General features: G+C 37.9%; 1 protein-coding gene and 1 non-coding gene across 2 annotated transcripts; one reads left to right on the top strand and one right to left on the bottom strand.

The window, feature by feature from the left end:
* Window positions 1-4,868: 4,868 nt before the first annotated feature.
* On the bottom strand, window positions 4,869-4,940 carry TRNASTOP-UCA (transfer RNA opal suppressor (anticodon UCA)). The gene has a single exon. It is a non-coding gene; the product is annotated as a tRNA-Sec (tRNA).
* Window positions 4,941-5,382: 442 nt separating this feature from the next.
* LOC114359093 (arylphorin subunit alpha-like) lies at window positions 5,383-8,212 on the top strand. The gene is made up of 5 exons (XM_028313337.1): window positions 5,383-5,510; window positions 5,786-5,919; window positions 6,052-6,882; window positions 6,973-7,139; window positions 7,257-8,212. The coding sequence occupies exons 1-5, from the start codon at window positions 5,414-5,416 to the stop codon at window positions 8,137-8,139; spliced, it is 2,112 nt and encodes a 703-aa protein (XP_028169138.1). The 5' UTR covers window positions 5,383-5,413; the 3' UTR covers window positions 8,140-8,212.
* The last annotated feature ends 7,144 nt before the right edge of the window (window positions 8,213-15,356 follow it).

Genomic DNA, 15,356 nt, shown 5'->3' on the forward strand with positions numbered 1-15,356 from the left:
TAGGTATTATAGACCTGAGTATTTGGTATGAATTTCAATTTAATACCTCTACGCGTTTATGAGGAAATGGGTAGTAAGTTTAAAATTATTAAAAAAAAATATATTATGTGATGTGACTAAAAATTTATGGTTTTCGTAATTTTTCCTTTATCTATGCTATAAGACGTTGCTTCGTACCAAATTTCAAGATTCTGAGTTCACGGGAAGCACCCTGTAGGTTTTGATTCCCTTGCAAGTGTCGAAAATTTGCGGCATAAACGGCTGTATCTTTTGATTGCGTTGGCTTAGAAGTTTGATTTTTTCACAGCTTCAAGGGACAGTAGACCTGAGTAATTGATATAAATTTCAGCTTCATACCTCCACGCGTTCCTGAGAAAAAGGTGAAACTTTACAGTATACAACACTTACTTTTAACAAAAAACTATGGTAAATGAACTCATTTTTAAGGGTTCCGTTTTTTCCTTTTGAGGTACGGAACCCTAAAAATGAGTTTATTTACCATAGTTTTTTGTTAAAAGTAAGTGTTGTATACTGTAAAGTTTCATCAAAATCCGTTCAGTAGTTTTTGTGTGAAAGAGTAACAAACATCGACACAAACTTTCACATTTATAATATTAGTAGGATTACTGACTGTTACTTTGTAAACATACATATATTGACTATCAAGTACTCTAGTTAACAGAATACAATAACAACAAAAAAAAACTTACGAACTTAATAAAAAATCTTAATCAAATCACATGAATCGGTATTTATGGTACGGACGGTCTGGCCACTTAATTAGGAACGCTTAAGTTTTTCCTTCTAAATTAAAAAAATAAAAAGTAATAACTTTTATACTGTTCATTTGTAATTTCGCCGTCAATATGAAAAGCGATATTCTTATCTTGCGAGATAAAAACGCATCAATTAATAATTAGTTATAATCAATCCTTATCATCGTGAATGACCATACCGGTAAATTGCAGATCATCTGAAATGTTCCAAAAACGTGAATCTACAATGCATGTTTATTTCAAAATCATGAAACCACAGAAAATGTGCCTAGAAGGAAGAGGCCAATAAAAACAACCCCACAAGATGATCGCAGAATGGTCACTCTCGCAAAGAGAGACCCCTTTAAGGGTTCCGTTCTGTTCAAGAGCGAGGTTTTGGACCAGAACCGAAAGCTGGAGTATCTGCGAGGACCGTCAGGAAGCGACTGGTGGAGGCAAAGCTTGTAGGAAGAGTTCCTCGAAAAGTTCCACTACTGTAAAAATATATGTTTAGTTTTTTATTAAGGGGCGGTATAGTCAATACCTAAGTCCTAATCTCAACACTCAGTATCTAAAAAAATATTTACGGACCGTCTGACAAACACATTTTTAATTAGTGCATTATCATGTCACCTCACGAAACCCGCCGCGAACTATGATCTTTTATCGAAAAGCTCGCGCGCTGTCGCTAAGATGATAACAGTCGAAAGTTGCAGTAGGTAAGCAACGATACAGATGTAGCTTATCAGCTGACGTCAGTTATTTTTTAAGACGACTAAATATTACCTAAAAATACATTGCCTGTGTAACGGCAAATTTCGGTTGTCAAACTATAATAATTTTTTTTGGGAACAATAACCCAGCAGTGTCTTTGACAGACTGTCGGTAGTTCAACAAACACCATCTTCCGCTGGACTGTGGTGGTCCATGGTGGTGAACTCATTCCTACTTTAGTTTTGCTTATCGGAACTATTAGTAGGTATTTGGTTCAAAAGAAATTGCCAACATACCTTAGTTAGTTAGTTTTGCAGGGCAATCGAATACCGCGCTTAGCCTCATGATTGGGCCATTGTGCGCGATTTGTGGTTCGTTTTCTTGTGGTTATCTTCCTACTCCAACCACCCCAGATCCCCCCAGAAGGCAAGCTGCCTGTCCAGGCTGCTACAGGGCTCCTGCAGCGACGATGGTGCCAACACACCTTAAAAAAAGACTAAGTTGTCACTATTAAAGTTATCTTGGGGTCTCACAGAGAGTTTCGCTAAGATGATAGCAGTCGAAAGTTGCAGTAGGTAGGCAACGATATAGATGTGACTTATCAGCTGACGTCAGTTATTTTTTAAGACGACTGAATAATATTACCTACATTGCCTGTGTATAAACGGCAAATTTCGGGGACCAAACCACATTTTTAAGCAACAATAAGATCAACAGTGATACTGACCTGTGCACTGACGGACTGCCGCTTCAAGGGTCGGTCGGTAGTAGGAACCCGTCACTGGATTTACGTCGTATTCACAAACATTACTATGAGGTCTCACAGTGTGCGTGGATGCAAGATGACACACGAACCAATTACAAAGCTTTATTCAATGCCATGCGTTCGATTAGCAAGCACCGTTTGTGAATACGGGTGTAAGAATCTACTTCTACCAAGCAGTGCAAAGGTTTGACAGATTATGAAAAACAAATAAAATTTTGAAAAAGGTGTACAAAACGGATATTATGAATATGATAAAGGCATTGATTACTTAGTATTCTACGAATTAAAAACACAATTAAAAATTGTTATTGATATGAAAGTAATTATAAATCAGATTTCCCAAACAATTGGTAATCAGGTAACTTAAAAGATATATTCGTACCAATAATATTATGAATGTTAATTATTATCTATAATAGTAAATGATGTCATGTACCTAATTATATTAAAGTATATGATAAAAGTTTAAAGTCTTAAAAAGCTAATTTTAAATAAATGATAGTACCTATTAGGAGTACCTACATTTCTTTCATGAAATTAAATTGGCCAATTAAGAATGTCAGCTTATGGCAGATGGAAGATCTAGACAGAGACAAGATCTACTATAATTATAAAGCTGAAGAGTTTGTTTGTTTGGTTGATCGCGCTATTCTTTGGAACAAGTGGTCCTATTTGAAAACTTATTTTTGTGTTAGATATTTTTAAAGCTAGAGCTTAAAAATTACGGACTTCCATGAAAACTTTCAACCCTTTTCATCTCCTTAATGGTAGAATTTCGAGAAATCCTATCTTATTATTCGTCTAAGTATGTCGTAAAAACATCCGTGAATAAAAATCCGATTGTGAGTCCAAGGCAGACAGTGGCACCAAGAGCCTACTAAGTAATCTTTAGCACCTAAACAGGCAAAGCCAGGGCGATTGAATAGTTAATAAATTAACAAAATACACTAGCATTATTATGGAAATAAATGTTTCTGTAATGTTACCTATCTACTATCTCTGACCCAGCCTTGATCCCCGCAGATAAAAATGTTTGTATAGAGGTGAATGTTATTGTTTATATTGTCGAAAACACGCGAATAGGTCACGAAGTAATTAGCGATAATGCAGTAATGATGTAAATGATGATTCGTTTCAAATTGTATTTAAAACAATTGCTCAAAATTAAATTATTTTTCATTTGGATGTCAAAAATTTCTTTCTTTTTGGACTACTATTTCGTTAGACTAGCTAGTTATAATAAAGGGGGTTTTATTTGTTTAACAATGTTTCAACAGAGTTTAATTATTAGGATTAAAAATGAATATTATACAAATACCAAAGTTTCAAAACCAACTTCACAAAATCAAAAATAACTATTTATAGCGATGCATTAATTACAGTGGTTTTTTTTTATTTTTTTCAAGTTTTTTGTAATTTGTGCAAGAACCCTTCGTACTAAGCGAAATATGCCAAGTGACATGAGTGGGCTCACCACAGTAGTCGAGCGTCAGCGGGGTTTGAACCCGCTTTCCTTGGATGACGAGTCGGCCAGTCCATTCAATAGAGATAGTATGAAAATAGAAGTGGAGATAAGAGTCACACATATTTGGAATAAATATTCGAGTCACAAGGAAATATTTAAAAGCGATGACCTGATAAAGGTAGCAGGAAGGCGCTGGATACAGGTCGCTACCAACCGTGCGATGTGGAAGTCATTGGGTGGAGGCCTATGTTCAGCAGTGGACGTCCTGTGGATCAAATGATGATGATGATGATGATTCAAAAGCGAAATTCATTAAAGTTAGAGAAAAAGGTATTATTCCACTTTCATCCATCCCCTACTTCATCTCTAAGGTAAGATACGTTCATGAATTTTAAGATTATTTAAGTGTCTACAGCTAGGGACTGGAATTCGTTGCCTGCTGCTGTCTTTCCCGAAGACCGGGCCTTTTCAAGGCGAGAGTGAATAGGCACTTACAGGGCAGATATGTAGCATCCTAGACTGCATCCCACTTAACATCAGGTGCGATTGTGGTCAAATACCTGCCTTGTTATGCATAAAAACAACGTGAATCTTTACCAAAATTCATCGAAATAAAATTGTCTCAGTTACTTTTTGCATGATAATGCCAACCTAATGTATGCGCGGCATGTTGTGTGGAAACTTTTTACTGATAAACCAATTGAATTTAAAAACACGTTAATAAACACTGATTATAATAAGTTACAAGTAACTTTGAATAATACCAATAATACTCATGATTCCAGGTAGACAATGGCATTGAACCTACCTACCTACTTAGTTGGGAACCTGAAAGATTTTTTAGTTTAAGTCATAGTCATTGTAGGTAGTTGAAGTCGCAGCTTACGCGTAGAAATAACCATCCATGCGTTAGTTTTTTTTTATCCACAACGAGGAAGCTCTTGGCCTGTATCTCATCTGATGGTAACTGATGATCAGGCCGAAAGTGGAAGCGAGCATCACCCGGAATCCTCAACCACGGAGGAACTGGCTGTCTTACCTCTAACTGCCGGAACACAACAATGCTGTTAACATTGTTCTTATGGCGACAGACTTAGGTAAGATGGTGGTAGCTAGCCAGGCGGGCTTAGAACAAGCCATACCACCAACCAAACCGAACAGAAAAATCTGCCCCCGCTGGGAATCGAACCCGGGACCTCTGCGTCTGAAGCAGATGGTCTTACCACTAGACCACAGAGGCGGTTCATTATTTATACCCATATAGGTGTATGCAGAGAAGGTTTTAGTGTAGAGCCCACAGTATTCCCTACACATTTTGTTTTCTAGAAACTGTATTTAAAATTAAAAATCCACTGACTACTTAGTTATCAAATCCATATCCTTTAATTAAACTTATTTAAAAATACACTGGACCACAAAGTAAAAGGGTCTGTTAGAAAAATCTTGTATGTCTTATCTTCAAAAATGACAATATCAATTATCTTTAGAAGTATGGGTTAGGTACCTATCCACTAACCTTACAATAAGAAAAAAAAATTACAGATTTTCAATCGATATCTGTGACACCTCCTGTGATCTATCTTCTGAAGGGGCACATAATGAAGCGATTACGACTATAGGTAGTCTAGTTACATTTTGACTGATTACGAAGAAATCGTATAAATACTGCCTGGGAGCACAGAGAAGGTACAGTTGTCTCCCCTCACTGGCAAGATGAGGACTGTCGTCGTTCTGGCGTCTCTGGTGGCCCTGGCTGTTGCCGGGACCGTCCCCGTATCCCCATTCAACACTCAGGTCAAAACTTACTCAGGTAAGAAAATACTAAATACTTATTAAAATACTTATCAATTTTCAATATGTTCAAGTAAGTTTTTAAGTAACACCAGTTCTGGAGAAAATATCAGTAAACATCATTATCATATCAGCCACAGGACGTCTACTGCTGAACATAGGCCTCCACCAATGATTTCTATATTGCCCGTTTGGTAGCGGCCTACATCCAGCGCCTTCCTGTTACTTTTTTGATGAAAGTATCAGTAATATTTAATGATAAAAGTATTTAAAAAATAATTTCCATTGTTACAGTTGAGCCTGCGACCAAGGTGAAGCAGTACAAAGTCTTGGAGCTTTTTGAAGCTATCACCCAAGTGAACAATAATGCGGGGTACTACGCAGTTGGCAAGGACTACAACATCATGGCCAACATTGCCAATTACGAGGTAGGTGTCTTTGTACTATGTTATGGGTATACTTATTATTATTCTGGCATACTTACTCGTATGTATCTTATGATAAACTAAATTAGTAAGTAATTCCATTTCAAATCATAACGAGATCGTTTTTAATTTCAGGAACATAATGTTGTTGAGAAATTCTACAAGATGTACCAACAAGGTTTCGTTCCCAAGACCTACCTTTTCTCAATCTTCGATGATAAGATGAAGACTGAAGCGATGGCTCTGTACGACGTGTTCTACTACGCCAAGGACTTCGAAACCTTCTACAAGACCGCTGCCTGGGCTCGCGTCCACGTCAACGAAGGCCTCTTCGCTTACACCTTCTACATCGCCCTTATCCAGCGCCCGGACACTAAGGACCTGGTCTTCCCAGCCTTCTACGAAATCTGGCCTGAATTCTACACCAACACCGAATCCTTCTCAAAGATGTTCTACAGCAAAATGCGTGGACCTCCATTCGAAGACTTCGAGCAGTACGGAATGGAGGAGGCTGGTGACTACTACTTCTACTACGCCAATTACTCCGACTACCACACATACAACCACGAGGAATACAAACTCGCTTACTTCACTGAGGACATTGGCTGGAACACTTTCTACAGCTACTTCCACTCTATCATGCCTTTCTGGGAACATGGAGACAAACTGACTTACGGCCTTTTCAAGGAGAGACGTGGAGAGTACTATTACTACTTCTACCAACAACTCTTGGCCCGTTACTACCTGGAGAGACTTTCAAACGGCTTGGGCGAGATCCCCACTTTCTCTTGGTACCAGCCATTCAAATACGGTTACTACCCGTTCATGACCACCAACTACTACCCCTTCGTGCAGAGGCCTAACTACTACTACATGCAGACTGAGAAGAACCTTGACGACCTGCGCTTTGTTCGCAACTACGAAGACATCTTCATGAACTACCTGGAGATGGGCCAGTTCAAGGCTGTAAGTATTGAAAAATACAATGAAAATAAATTTTATGTTAATGACTTTACGCTATGAAACCAACAATGACTGATTTTATTTTTATTTTAGTACAACCAAGAGGTGGACTTCTACAACTCCAAGGCGATCAACTTCGTCGGCAACTTCTGGCAATCGAACCCCGACCTGTACGAGAAGGTTGGACCTACCCACTACCACCGCTCCTACGAAATGGCTGCTCGTCGCATCTTAGGCGCAGCTCCTAACTCATACAAGGAGTAAGTATTATGTATAAGCTGATAGATTATAGGATTTGCAAAATAGCAGTATCTTCTAGACAACCTTCGAACATGCTCTTAATTATGTGTATACTTATGATAAAATATTTGTTTCAGCTACTCGTTCGTCCCAACTGCCCTGGACTTCTACCAGACTTCCCTTCGGGACCCTGCATTCTACCAGATCTACAACAAGATCCTCAGCTTCATCTTCAAGTACAAGCAATTCCTGCAGCCCTACACTCAGGACACTCTTCACTACGTCGGCGTTAAGGTCAACAATGTTGAAATCAGCAAACTGACCACATTCTTCGAACTTCACCCCTTCAATGCCTCCAACACTGTGATCTTCTCCGATAGCGAGTTGGTTAGTCCTAAGAAATCCTTTATGGTTCTGCAGCCCCGTTTGAACAACGAAGACTTCACCGTTAAGATCAACGTTAAGTCCGACATTGAGGAGCAAGCTACCTTCAAGGTGTTCGTTGGTCCTAAATACGATGGCAAGGGCCTCCCGATTAACTTCGAGGACAACTGGATGAACTTTGTCCAAGTGGACTGGTTCCACCACAAGCTCACCAAGGGAGAGAATGTGATTGAGCGCAGCTCCGAGGACTTCTTCCACTTCAAGCAGGACTCTCTGTCCATTGAAGAGATCTACAAGCTCCTCGACCAGAACAAACTGCCGGTTGACATGAACGAGAGCTACGACCAACTGCCGAAGAGGCTTATGCTCCCAAGGGGTACCGAGAGCGGATTCCCTGTTCAATTCTTCGTCTTCGTGTACCCTACTAAGGCTCTGCCCAAGGAGTTGGAAGAGTTCAAGGATGTTCTCCTGGACGACAGGGCGTTCGGATACCCCCTGGACCGCCCCGTCTCCCCCTACTTCATGCAGCCCAACATGTACGTCGAGGATGCCGAGATCTACCACAAGGGACCTGAGTTCCCTTACTCCTTTGACCCTGTCTTCATCCCCCACACCAACGAAGTAACCAAACACTGAATATTATAGAAAATGTATTAAGAGATGTTGATAGAATATAGTGTATAACTAACAATAAATATTTGTTATACAATGTCTGCATTTAATTTCTCCTGACTTAATAAGTACCTATGTACGAGTAAGTAAACTTTCCTCATACATTTACACCAAACACAATATTTTGTCTTTTACTTTGATCACTTTAATCACATCTGCTACTAAATTATTATAATACTAGCGGCCGCCCGCGACTTCGTACGCGTGGATCTCGTTTTACCCCCCCTTCATCTATCTTACGCGGTTCAGATTTTTTCATACAATTTTTTTTCCCGTTAACACCCGTTCCCGTGGGAATATTGCAATATCCTGTTGTAACTAAGCTTTAAGTTTACTAAGGTACCTGCATGCCAAATTTCAAGCGTCTATCTTACGCGGTTTAGATTTTTTCATACAAATGTTTTTTCCCGCTAACTCCCGTTCCCGTGGGAATTTTGCAATATCCTGTTGTAACTAAGCTTTAAGTTTACTAAGGTATCTGCATGCCAAATTTCAAGAGTCTATCTTACGCGGTTTAGATTTTTACATACAAATGTTTTTTCCCGCTAACTCCCGTTTCCGTGGGAATTTTGCAATATCCTGTTGTAACTAAGCTTTAAGTTTACTAAGGTATCTGCATGCCAAATTTCAAGAGTCTATCTTACGCGGTTTAGATTTTTACATACAAATGTTTTTTCCCGCTAACTCCCGTTTCCGTGGGAATTTTGCAGTATCCTGTTGTAACTAAGCTTTAAGTTTACTAAGGTACCTGCATGGCAAATTTCAAGCGTCTAACTTAAGCGGTTTAGATTTTTCATACAAATGTTTTTTCCCGCTAACTCCCGTTCCCGTGAGAATTTTGCAATATCCTGTTGTAACTAAGCTTTAAGTTTACTAAGTTACCTGCATGCCAAATTTCAAGCATCTAACTTNACAAGGGACCCGAGTTCCCTTACTCCTATGACTCTGTCATCCACACCAACGAAGTCATCAAACACTGAATTTATAGTTAATGTATTAAGAGATATTGATAGAATATAGTATATAAATAACAATAAATATTTATTATACAATGTCTTCATTTAATTTCTCCTGGCTTAATAAATATGTACTCTTAAGTTTTCCCCATTCATTTACACTATACACAATATTTTGTCTATTATTTTGATCACTTTAATCACATTATCATTAGCTACTACTAGGTACACTACTATAAAATTAATTGTGGACAAGTAGAGTTAACTAACACTTCAGTTATTAACTTTTTTTTAATAAAAACAGTTAATTCATCAATCTAAATAAAATATTTTTCAAATTCACTTAACAAAATGGAAATATCGAGAATAGAATGTCCAAATATCATTAAACAATATTTTTTATACAAATATTTTTATATCTTCATATTATACATCGTCGTTTCGTTGTCGTCAATATTAAATCAACACCAAATCGTAAAGGTTATTATTACATTTTCAGCACAAATAATGACTTTTTCTTGAGACGTCCACCCACAAGGTCGACCGACGACTTGATAAAAGTACGCAAGGGGGGTTACCTACGTGAGTGCGACAAACGTTACATCGAATTTTGTTTCTTCGAAAACCTTTCTGCGAAGTTACTATACTTCGACACGCCTTGTTATATCGATGCCTTGTTACTGCGATGTTACGTTACATCGAAAAACTTTACTGCGAACGATTTTATAGTCATATTTTATAATTTATTTATATTTATGTTTCTATTCTTATGTTATTTAATCAAAGATGTAACTGTTAAATATATGTAGAAATAAGTAAATAAAATGTAATGTATTTATAATCTTATTTCATCTATAATTTTGTACCGCCCGTTTTTGTTCTATGTATGTATGTATGTAATTTCATTTTTTTATCTATCTGCTAAGGCCTGATTTTTCAATCGTTGGATAACTTTGAAGAATAAGTTTGGCATATTGACAGTCTCAGTATGGGAAATATGTCAAAATGACATATTTATTCTTCAGTTAAAAGTTATTTGATGATTGAAAAACCGGCCATAAGTCAAATAAAGAAGGCTTCGCAGTAAAATTGTTCGCAGTAAAGTTTTTCGATGTAACGTAACATCGCAGTAACAAGGAATCGATATAACAAGGCGTCGCAGTATAATAACTTCGCAGAAAGGTTTTCGAAGAAACAAAATTCGATGTAACGTTTGTCGCACTCACGTAGGTAACCCAGCAAAGAGCAAAGAAGGCGCTGGATGAAGGCCGCTTCCAACTGTGCGATGTGGAAGTCATTGGGGGAGGCCTATGTTCAGCAGTGGACGTCCTGTGGCTGAAATGATGATGAATGACTTTTTCTAAGTTGTATCTATACTAATATTATAAAGCTGAAGAGTTTGTTTGTTTGTTTACTTGAACGTGCTAATCTCAGGAACTACCGGTCCGATTTGAAAAATTATTTCAGTGTTAGATAGCCCTTAAAGGAAGGCTTAAGCTATAAACCATCACGCTACGAGTAAAAGGTGCGAAGAAAAAATGAAAAATGTTGCGAAAACGGGTTTTCACGCGAACGAAGTCGCGGGCACAGCTAGTAATATTATAAAGAGGAAAGATTTTACTGTTTTTATTTATTGAATGGGCTTTGTAACTACTGGACCTATTTGGAAAATTATTTCACCATCAGAATCCTACATTACTACATAGGCGGTACAAAGTTCGCCGGGTATGCGAGTTTTAAATAAACTTCAAAGGTGTACTGAAAATCAGTGTTGTACTTGTAACTCATCAAGTCATTTGCATGATTGTAAAACTTGATGGCGCCTTGGATTTTCTGTACACCTTCAAGCAGCTTTCTAAATAAATAAGTAAAATAAATAAAGTCATAGTTTCAATTGAACATACAATAATAAATGGTCAAGGTAGGAAATAAGTTTCTTGGTAAGATAGAGTCGTATACATAGATATACAGGGTGTTTCTTGTAAGGTGTCAAGCCGAAGGCAGGTGATAGGTGAGGACTAGACCTATCGATTTCACCCCCATGTATGTTCTACGATTTTTCATAGTTTAGAAGTTATAGTTAATTTTAGAATGTTCCGCTAAAAGCATATTTTTTATGTTTCTAGCAAAAATTTTGTATCTTGCATCAAAGATAGGAAGTTGATTATTTTTTTCAAAAATCTGCAATTAATAGAGAATCTGTCAAAAAAAAGAAATCTGAAAAGTCGACGCAAAAAAAAATAAAAAAATTTAAAGCCTACTAGGTCATAAAATTTGAAAAAATCACAAAATTAACGATAACTTCTAAACTACGAAAAATCGTAGAATATACATGGGGGTGAAATCGATAGGTCTAGTCCTCACCTATCACCTGCCTTCGGCTTGACACCTTACAAGAAACACCCTGTATGTATTTAGACTGAGTATTTAGTATAGAGTAGGCTTATTATTATTCTGTGGTATAGATTTAACAGTTTTGTCAGCCGTTTGGTTTGGTGGTTCGAAACGGACTACTGTGCCGAGAGATCCTGGGTTCGATTCTCGGCCGGGCAGAAATTGAAATGATGAATTTTAATACCTGTGACGGGACTGGGTGTTACTGTGTATGTATGTATTAAAAAAAGTACATTATAGTCCAGTCAATAAAGCATTATACACTCGCCCAACTACTACCCCTTCGTGCAGAGGCCTAACTACTACTACATGCAGACTGAGAAGAACCTTGACGACCTGCGCTTTGTTCGCAACTACGAAGACATCTTCATGAACTACCTGGAGATGGGCCAGTTCAAGGCTGTAAGTATTGAAAAATACAATGAAAATAAATTGTATGTTAATGACTTTACGGTATGAAACCAATAATGACTGNCATACAAAAGGATTTTCCCGCTAATGCCCGTTCCCGTGGGAATTCCTAAGTATCCTATAACCTGCCCAGGAGTATGAAGAATAATTGTACCAAGTTTCGTTAAAATCCGTCGAGCAGTTTTTGTTTCTATAAGGAACATACAGACAGACAGACAGACAGACAGACAGACAGACAGACAAAAATTTTACTGATTGCATTTTTGGCATCAGTATCGATCACTAATCACCCCCTGATAGTTATTTTGAAAATATATTTCATGTACAGAATTGACCTCTCTACAGATTTATTATAAGTATATAGAAGATTTTATATTTAGATGACAAGGAAGAGTTAAGTAACAAACACTTCAGGAGTTAATTTATCGTAATCTAATTATAGTTTTATATATATTATACAAATATACATAATAATATGCTTCTTAAAATTATTTTGTCAAAATATAAACATCGAGTATAGCATGTCCAAAAATAGTTCAAAGCCATAATAAACAATAAATACACAATATTACTAAATAATTTATAGGCTATTAATTAATATTTTTTCAGTACATAATAATATAATACTTTTTCTGATTTGTATGAATAAGTTAATATTATACTACACTAATTGGTGGACCGACGACGTCGTAAAGGTAGCAGGGAAGCGCTGGACGCAGGCCGCTACCAATCGATCAACATGGAAAGCATTGGGGGAGGCTTATATATGTTANGGACTTTATTTAGACTAGTTAGGAGATGAACATAGCAAAGGTCCCCGCCCTTAGCCCTTGAGACGGCGGGGTGAGGAGGATTTAAAGGTACCACTTTTCGGTTTTTCGCTTAATCCTCGGAAACTATGCGTCCTAGTGACATGACTACTATGAACCAAAAAAAGCTTATTCAATTTGCTACAGGCGAGACTGTCAAATTTTTCTTTACCTTTTATAGTTTTCACGGCATCTGCTCTAGAAGGTCTGTAATATTGGAAATTTTATTTTTGTCTTACATGTTCCCATCAGGAGAAAATCGACTAAATTAACATTAAGCCAACATTTTAGACATGCGAGAACATGTTAAGCCTAGTTCTAGGGAGGGGACTGCACCGTGCGTATATTTAGACGACCCAATTGGAGCCACTTTTGACTCCTCATCACTCAAAAACTTCTGTGCATTAACACTTCAAATTTGGCTCATGTGTTGAGACTTGCACGATAATCATCAGCTTCAAATTTCATAAATATACCTCAAACGGTCATTTAGATATTGACGTCCAAAAATCTAATCTTGCTAAACGTCTCACGTAATTAATGGACGCCCCCTAATAGCACACTAAAACGCTATTTTGTTTATTTACTAGCTTTTGCCCGCGACTTTGCGTAGAAGTCGAAAACGTTCTCATAACTGAATGTTTGAATACGTATAAAATATACAAATCTTAAAGGTAAAAAATAAACATGAAAATAAAATGTTGTTGTTTTATAGACATGTAGCTCGGCCTTTGATCCGGTGAAAGTTACTCAGGGGTATCATTTTTTTATAACGAAATCGAAAACTACACTCGCAATATTCATTTGTAAATCGTTCGTTCGTTTCAGCCGAAAGACGTCCACTGCTGGACAAAGGCCTCCCCCAAGGATTTCCACAAAGACCGGTCCTGCGCCGCTTGCATCCAGGTACTTCCCGCGACCTTCACCATCATTTGTATCATCATCATCATATATCATTCATTTGTAAATATTTCTTTTTATTTTCCTATTGCTGGAATCACCAAGCTTCCAGCATGCCACATACGACTGGCCGTGGGAAAAGCAGCTTTTCGCCAAGTTAACTCTCCTTTTCTTTTTTAGTAAAGCTAAAACTCGCCCTGATGTATTTTAATCGCGTGCGAACCGACCTACCTAATCAAAAAAATCCAAATAATTATTATAGTAGGTACTAGCTTTTCGCACACATCTATATTTTATGGAATTATATTTGGACTGTACTTTGATTTCTTATTTGCACATTTTATTTAGTGGGCGAATCGCATACTACTAGTTCTCGAAGGAGTCGATTCGCACGCGATTTTAATACATCCGAGCGAAACGCCAAATAATAACAATATTATTATAGAGAGGCGACGTTTCGCACATTCGTGCGAACGAATTTCTTGCGTATCGACTAAAGCCATTACGATGAAAGAAAGGTCCGAATGTATAAGTGATAAATTAACAGTGTGTTTAAATTACAATATAAAGCTAAACTTATCTAGATATCACGTCTAAGATTCGTGTGTTTATCAACATTGCTATCCCGAGTTATTTGCAGGCAGTAATACAACAATAAGCGATTACGTTCGGACCGATTAGGCCAGTAGGCAGCAAGCAGCCTACAAGATAAGGGGGCAAGATCGTATAAATACTGCCCGGGAGCACGGAGGAGGCACAGTTGTCTCCCCTCACTGGCAAGATGAGGACTGTCGTCGTTCTGGCGTCTCTGGTGGCCCTGGCTGTTGCCGGGACCGTCCCCGTATCCGTATTCAACACTCAGGTTAAAACTTACTCAGGTAAGAAAATTTTCTTTCCATGTTTAATACTTTTTAAATTACTTATCAATATTTAATATGTTCAAATAAGTTTTTAAGTAACACCAGGTTCAGGTCTGGCGAAAATATCGGTAAACATCATTATTAATTTTCAGCCACAGAATGTCCACTGCTGAACATAGGCCTCCCCCGATGATTTATTGCCCATATTGCCCGTTTGTTAGCGGCCTGCATCCAGCGCCTTCCTGTTACTTTTTTGATGAAAGTATCAGTAATATTTAATGATAAAAGTATTTAAAAAATAATTTCCATTGTTACAGTTGAGCCTGCGACCAAGGTGAAGCAGTACAAAGTCTTGGAGCTTTTTGAAGCTATCACCCAAGTGAACAAGAATGCGGGGTACTACGCCGTTGGCAAGGACTACGACATCATGGCTAACATCGCCAATTACGAGGTAGGTGTCTTTGTACTATGTTATGGGTATACATGTTATTATTCTGGCATACTTACTCGCATTTTATCTTATGATAAACTAAATTTGTAGGTAATTCCATTTCAAATCATAACGAGATCGTTTTTAATTTCAGGAACATGATGTCGTTGAAAAATTCTACATGATGTACCAACAAGGTTTCGTTCCCAAGACCTACCTTTTCTCAATCTTCGATGATAAGATGAAGGCTGAAGCGATGGCTCTGTACGACGTGTTCTACTACGCCAAGGACTTCGAAACCTTCTACAAGACCGCTGCCTGGGCTCGCGTCCACGTCAACGAAGGCCTCTTCGCTTACACCTTCTACATCGCCCTTATCCAGCGCCCGGACACTAAGGACCTGGTCTTCCCAGCCTTCTAT

Source organism: Ostrinia furnacalis, unplaced genomic scaffold (assembly GCF_004193835.3).
Source record: "Ostrinia furnacalis isolate ACB-3 unplaced genomic scaffold, ASM419383v2 OfSCF4234, whole genome shotgun sequence".
Classification (NCBI taxonomy): Eukaryota; Metazoa; Arthropoda; class Insecta; order Lepidoptera; family Crambidae; genus Ostrinia; species Ostrinia furnacalis.

Coding starts and splice junctions, on each gene's coding strand:
- LOC114359093 (XM_028313337.1), top strand. CDS start 5,414: ATGAGGACTGTCGTCGTTCTGGCGTCTCTGGTGGCCCTGGCTGTTGCC. Junction 5,511..5,785: donor TCAGGTCAAAACTTACTCAG/GTAAGAAAATAC, acceptor CCATTGTTACAG/TTGAGCCTGCGACCAAGGTG. Junction 7,140..7,256: donor GCTCCTAACTCATACAAGGA/GTAAGTATTATG, acceptor TATTTGTTTCAG/CTACTCGTTCGTCCCAACTG.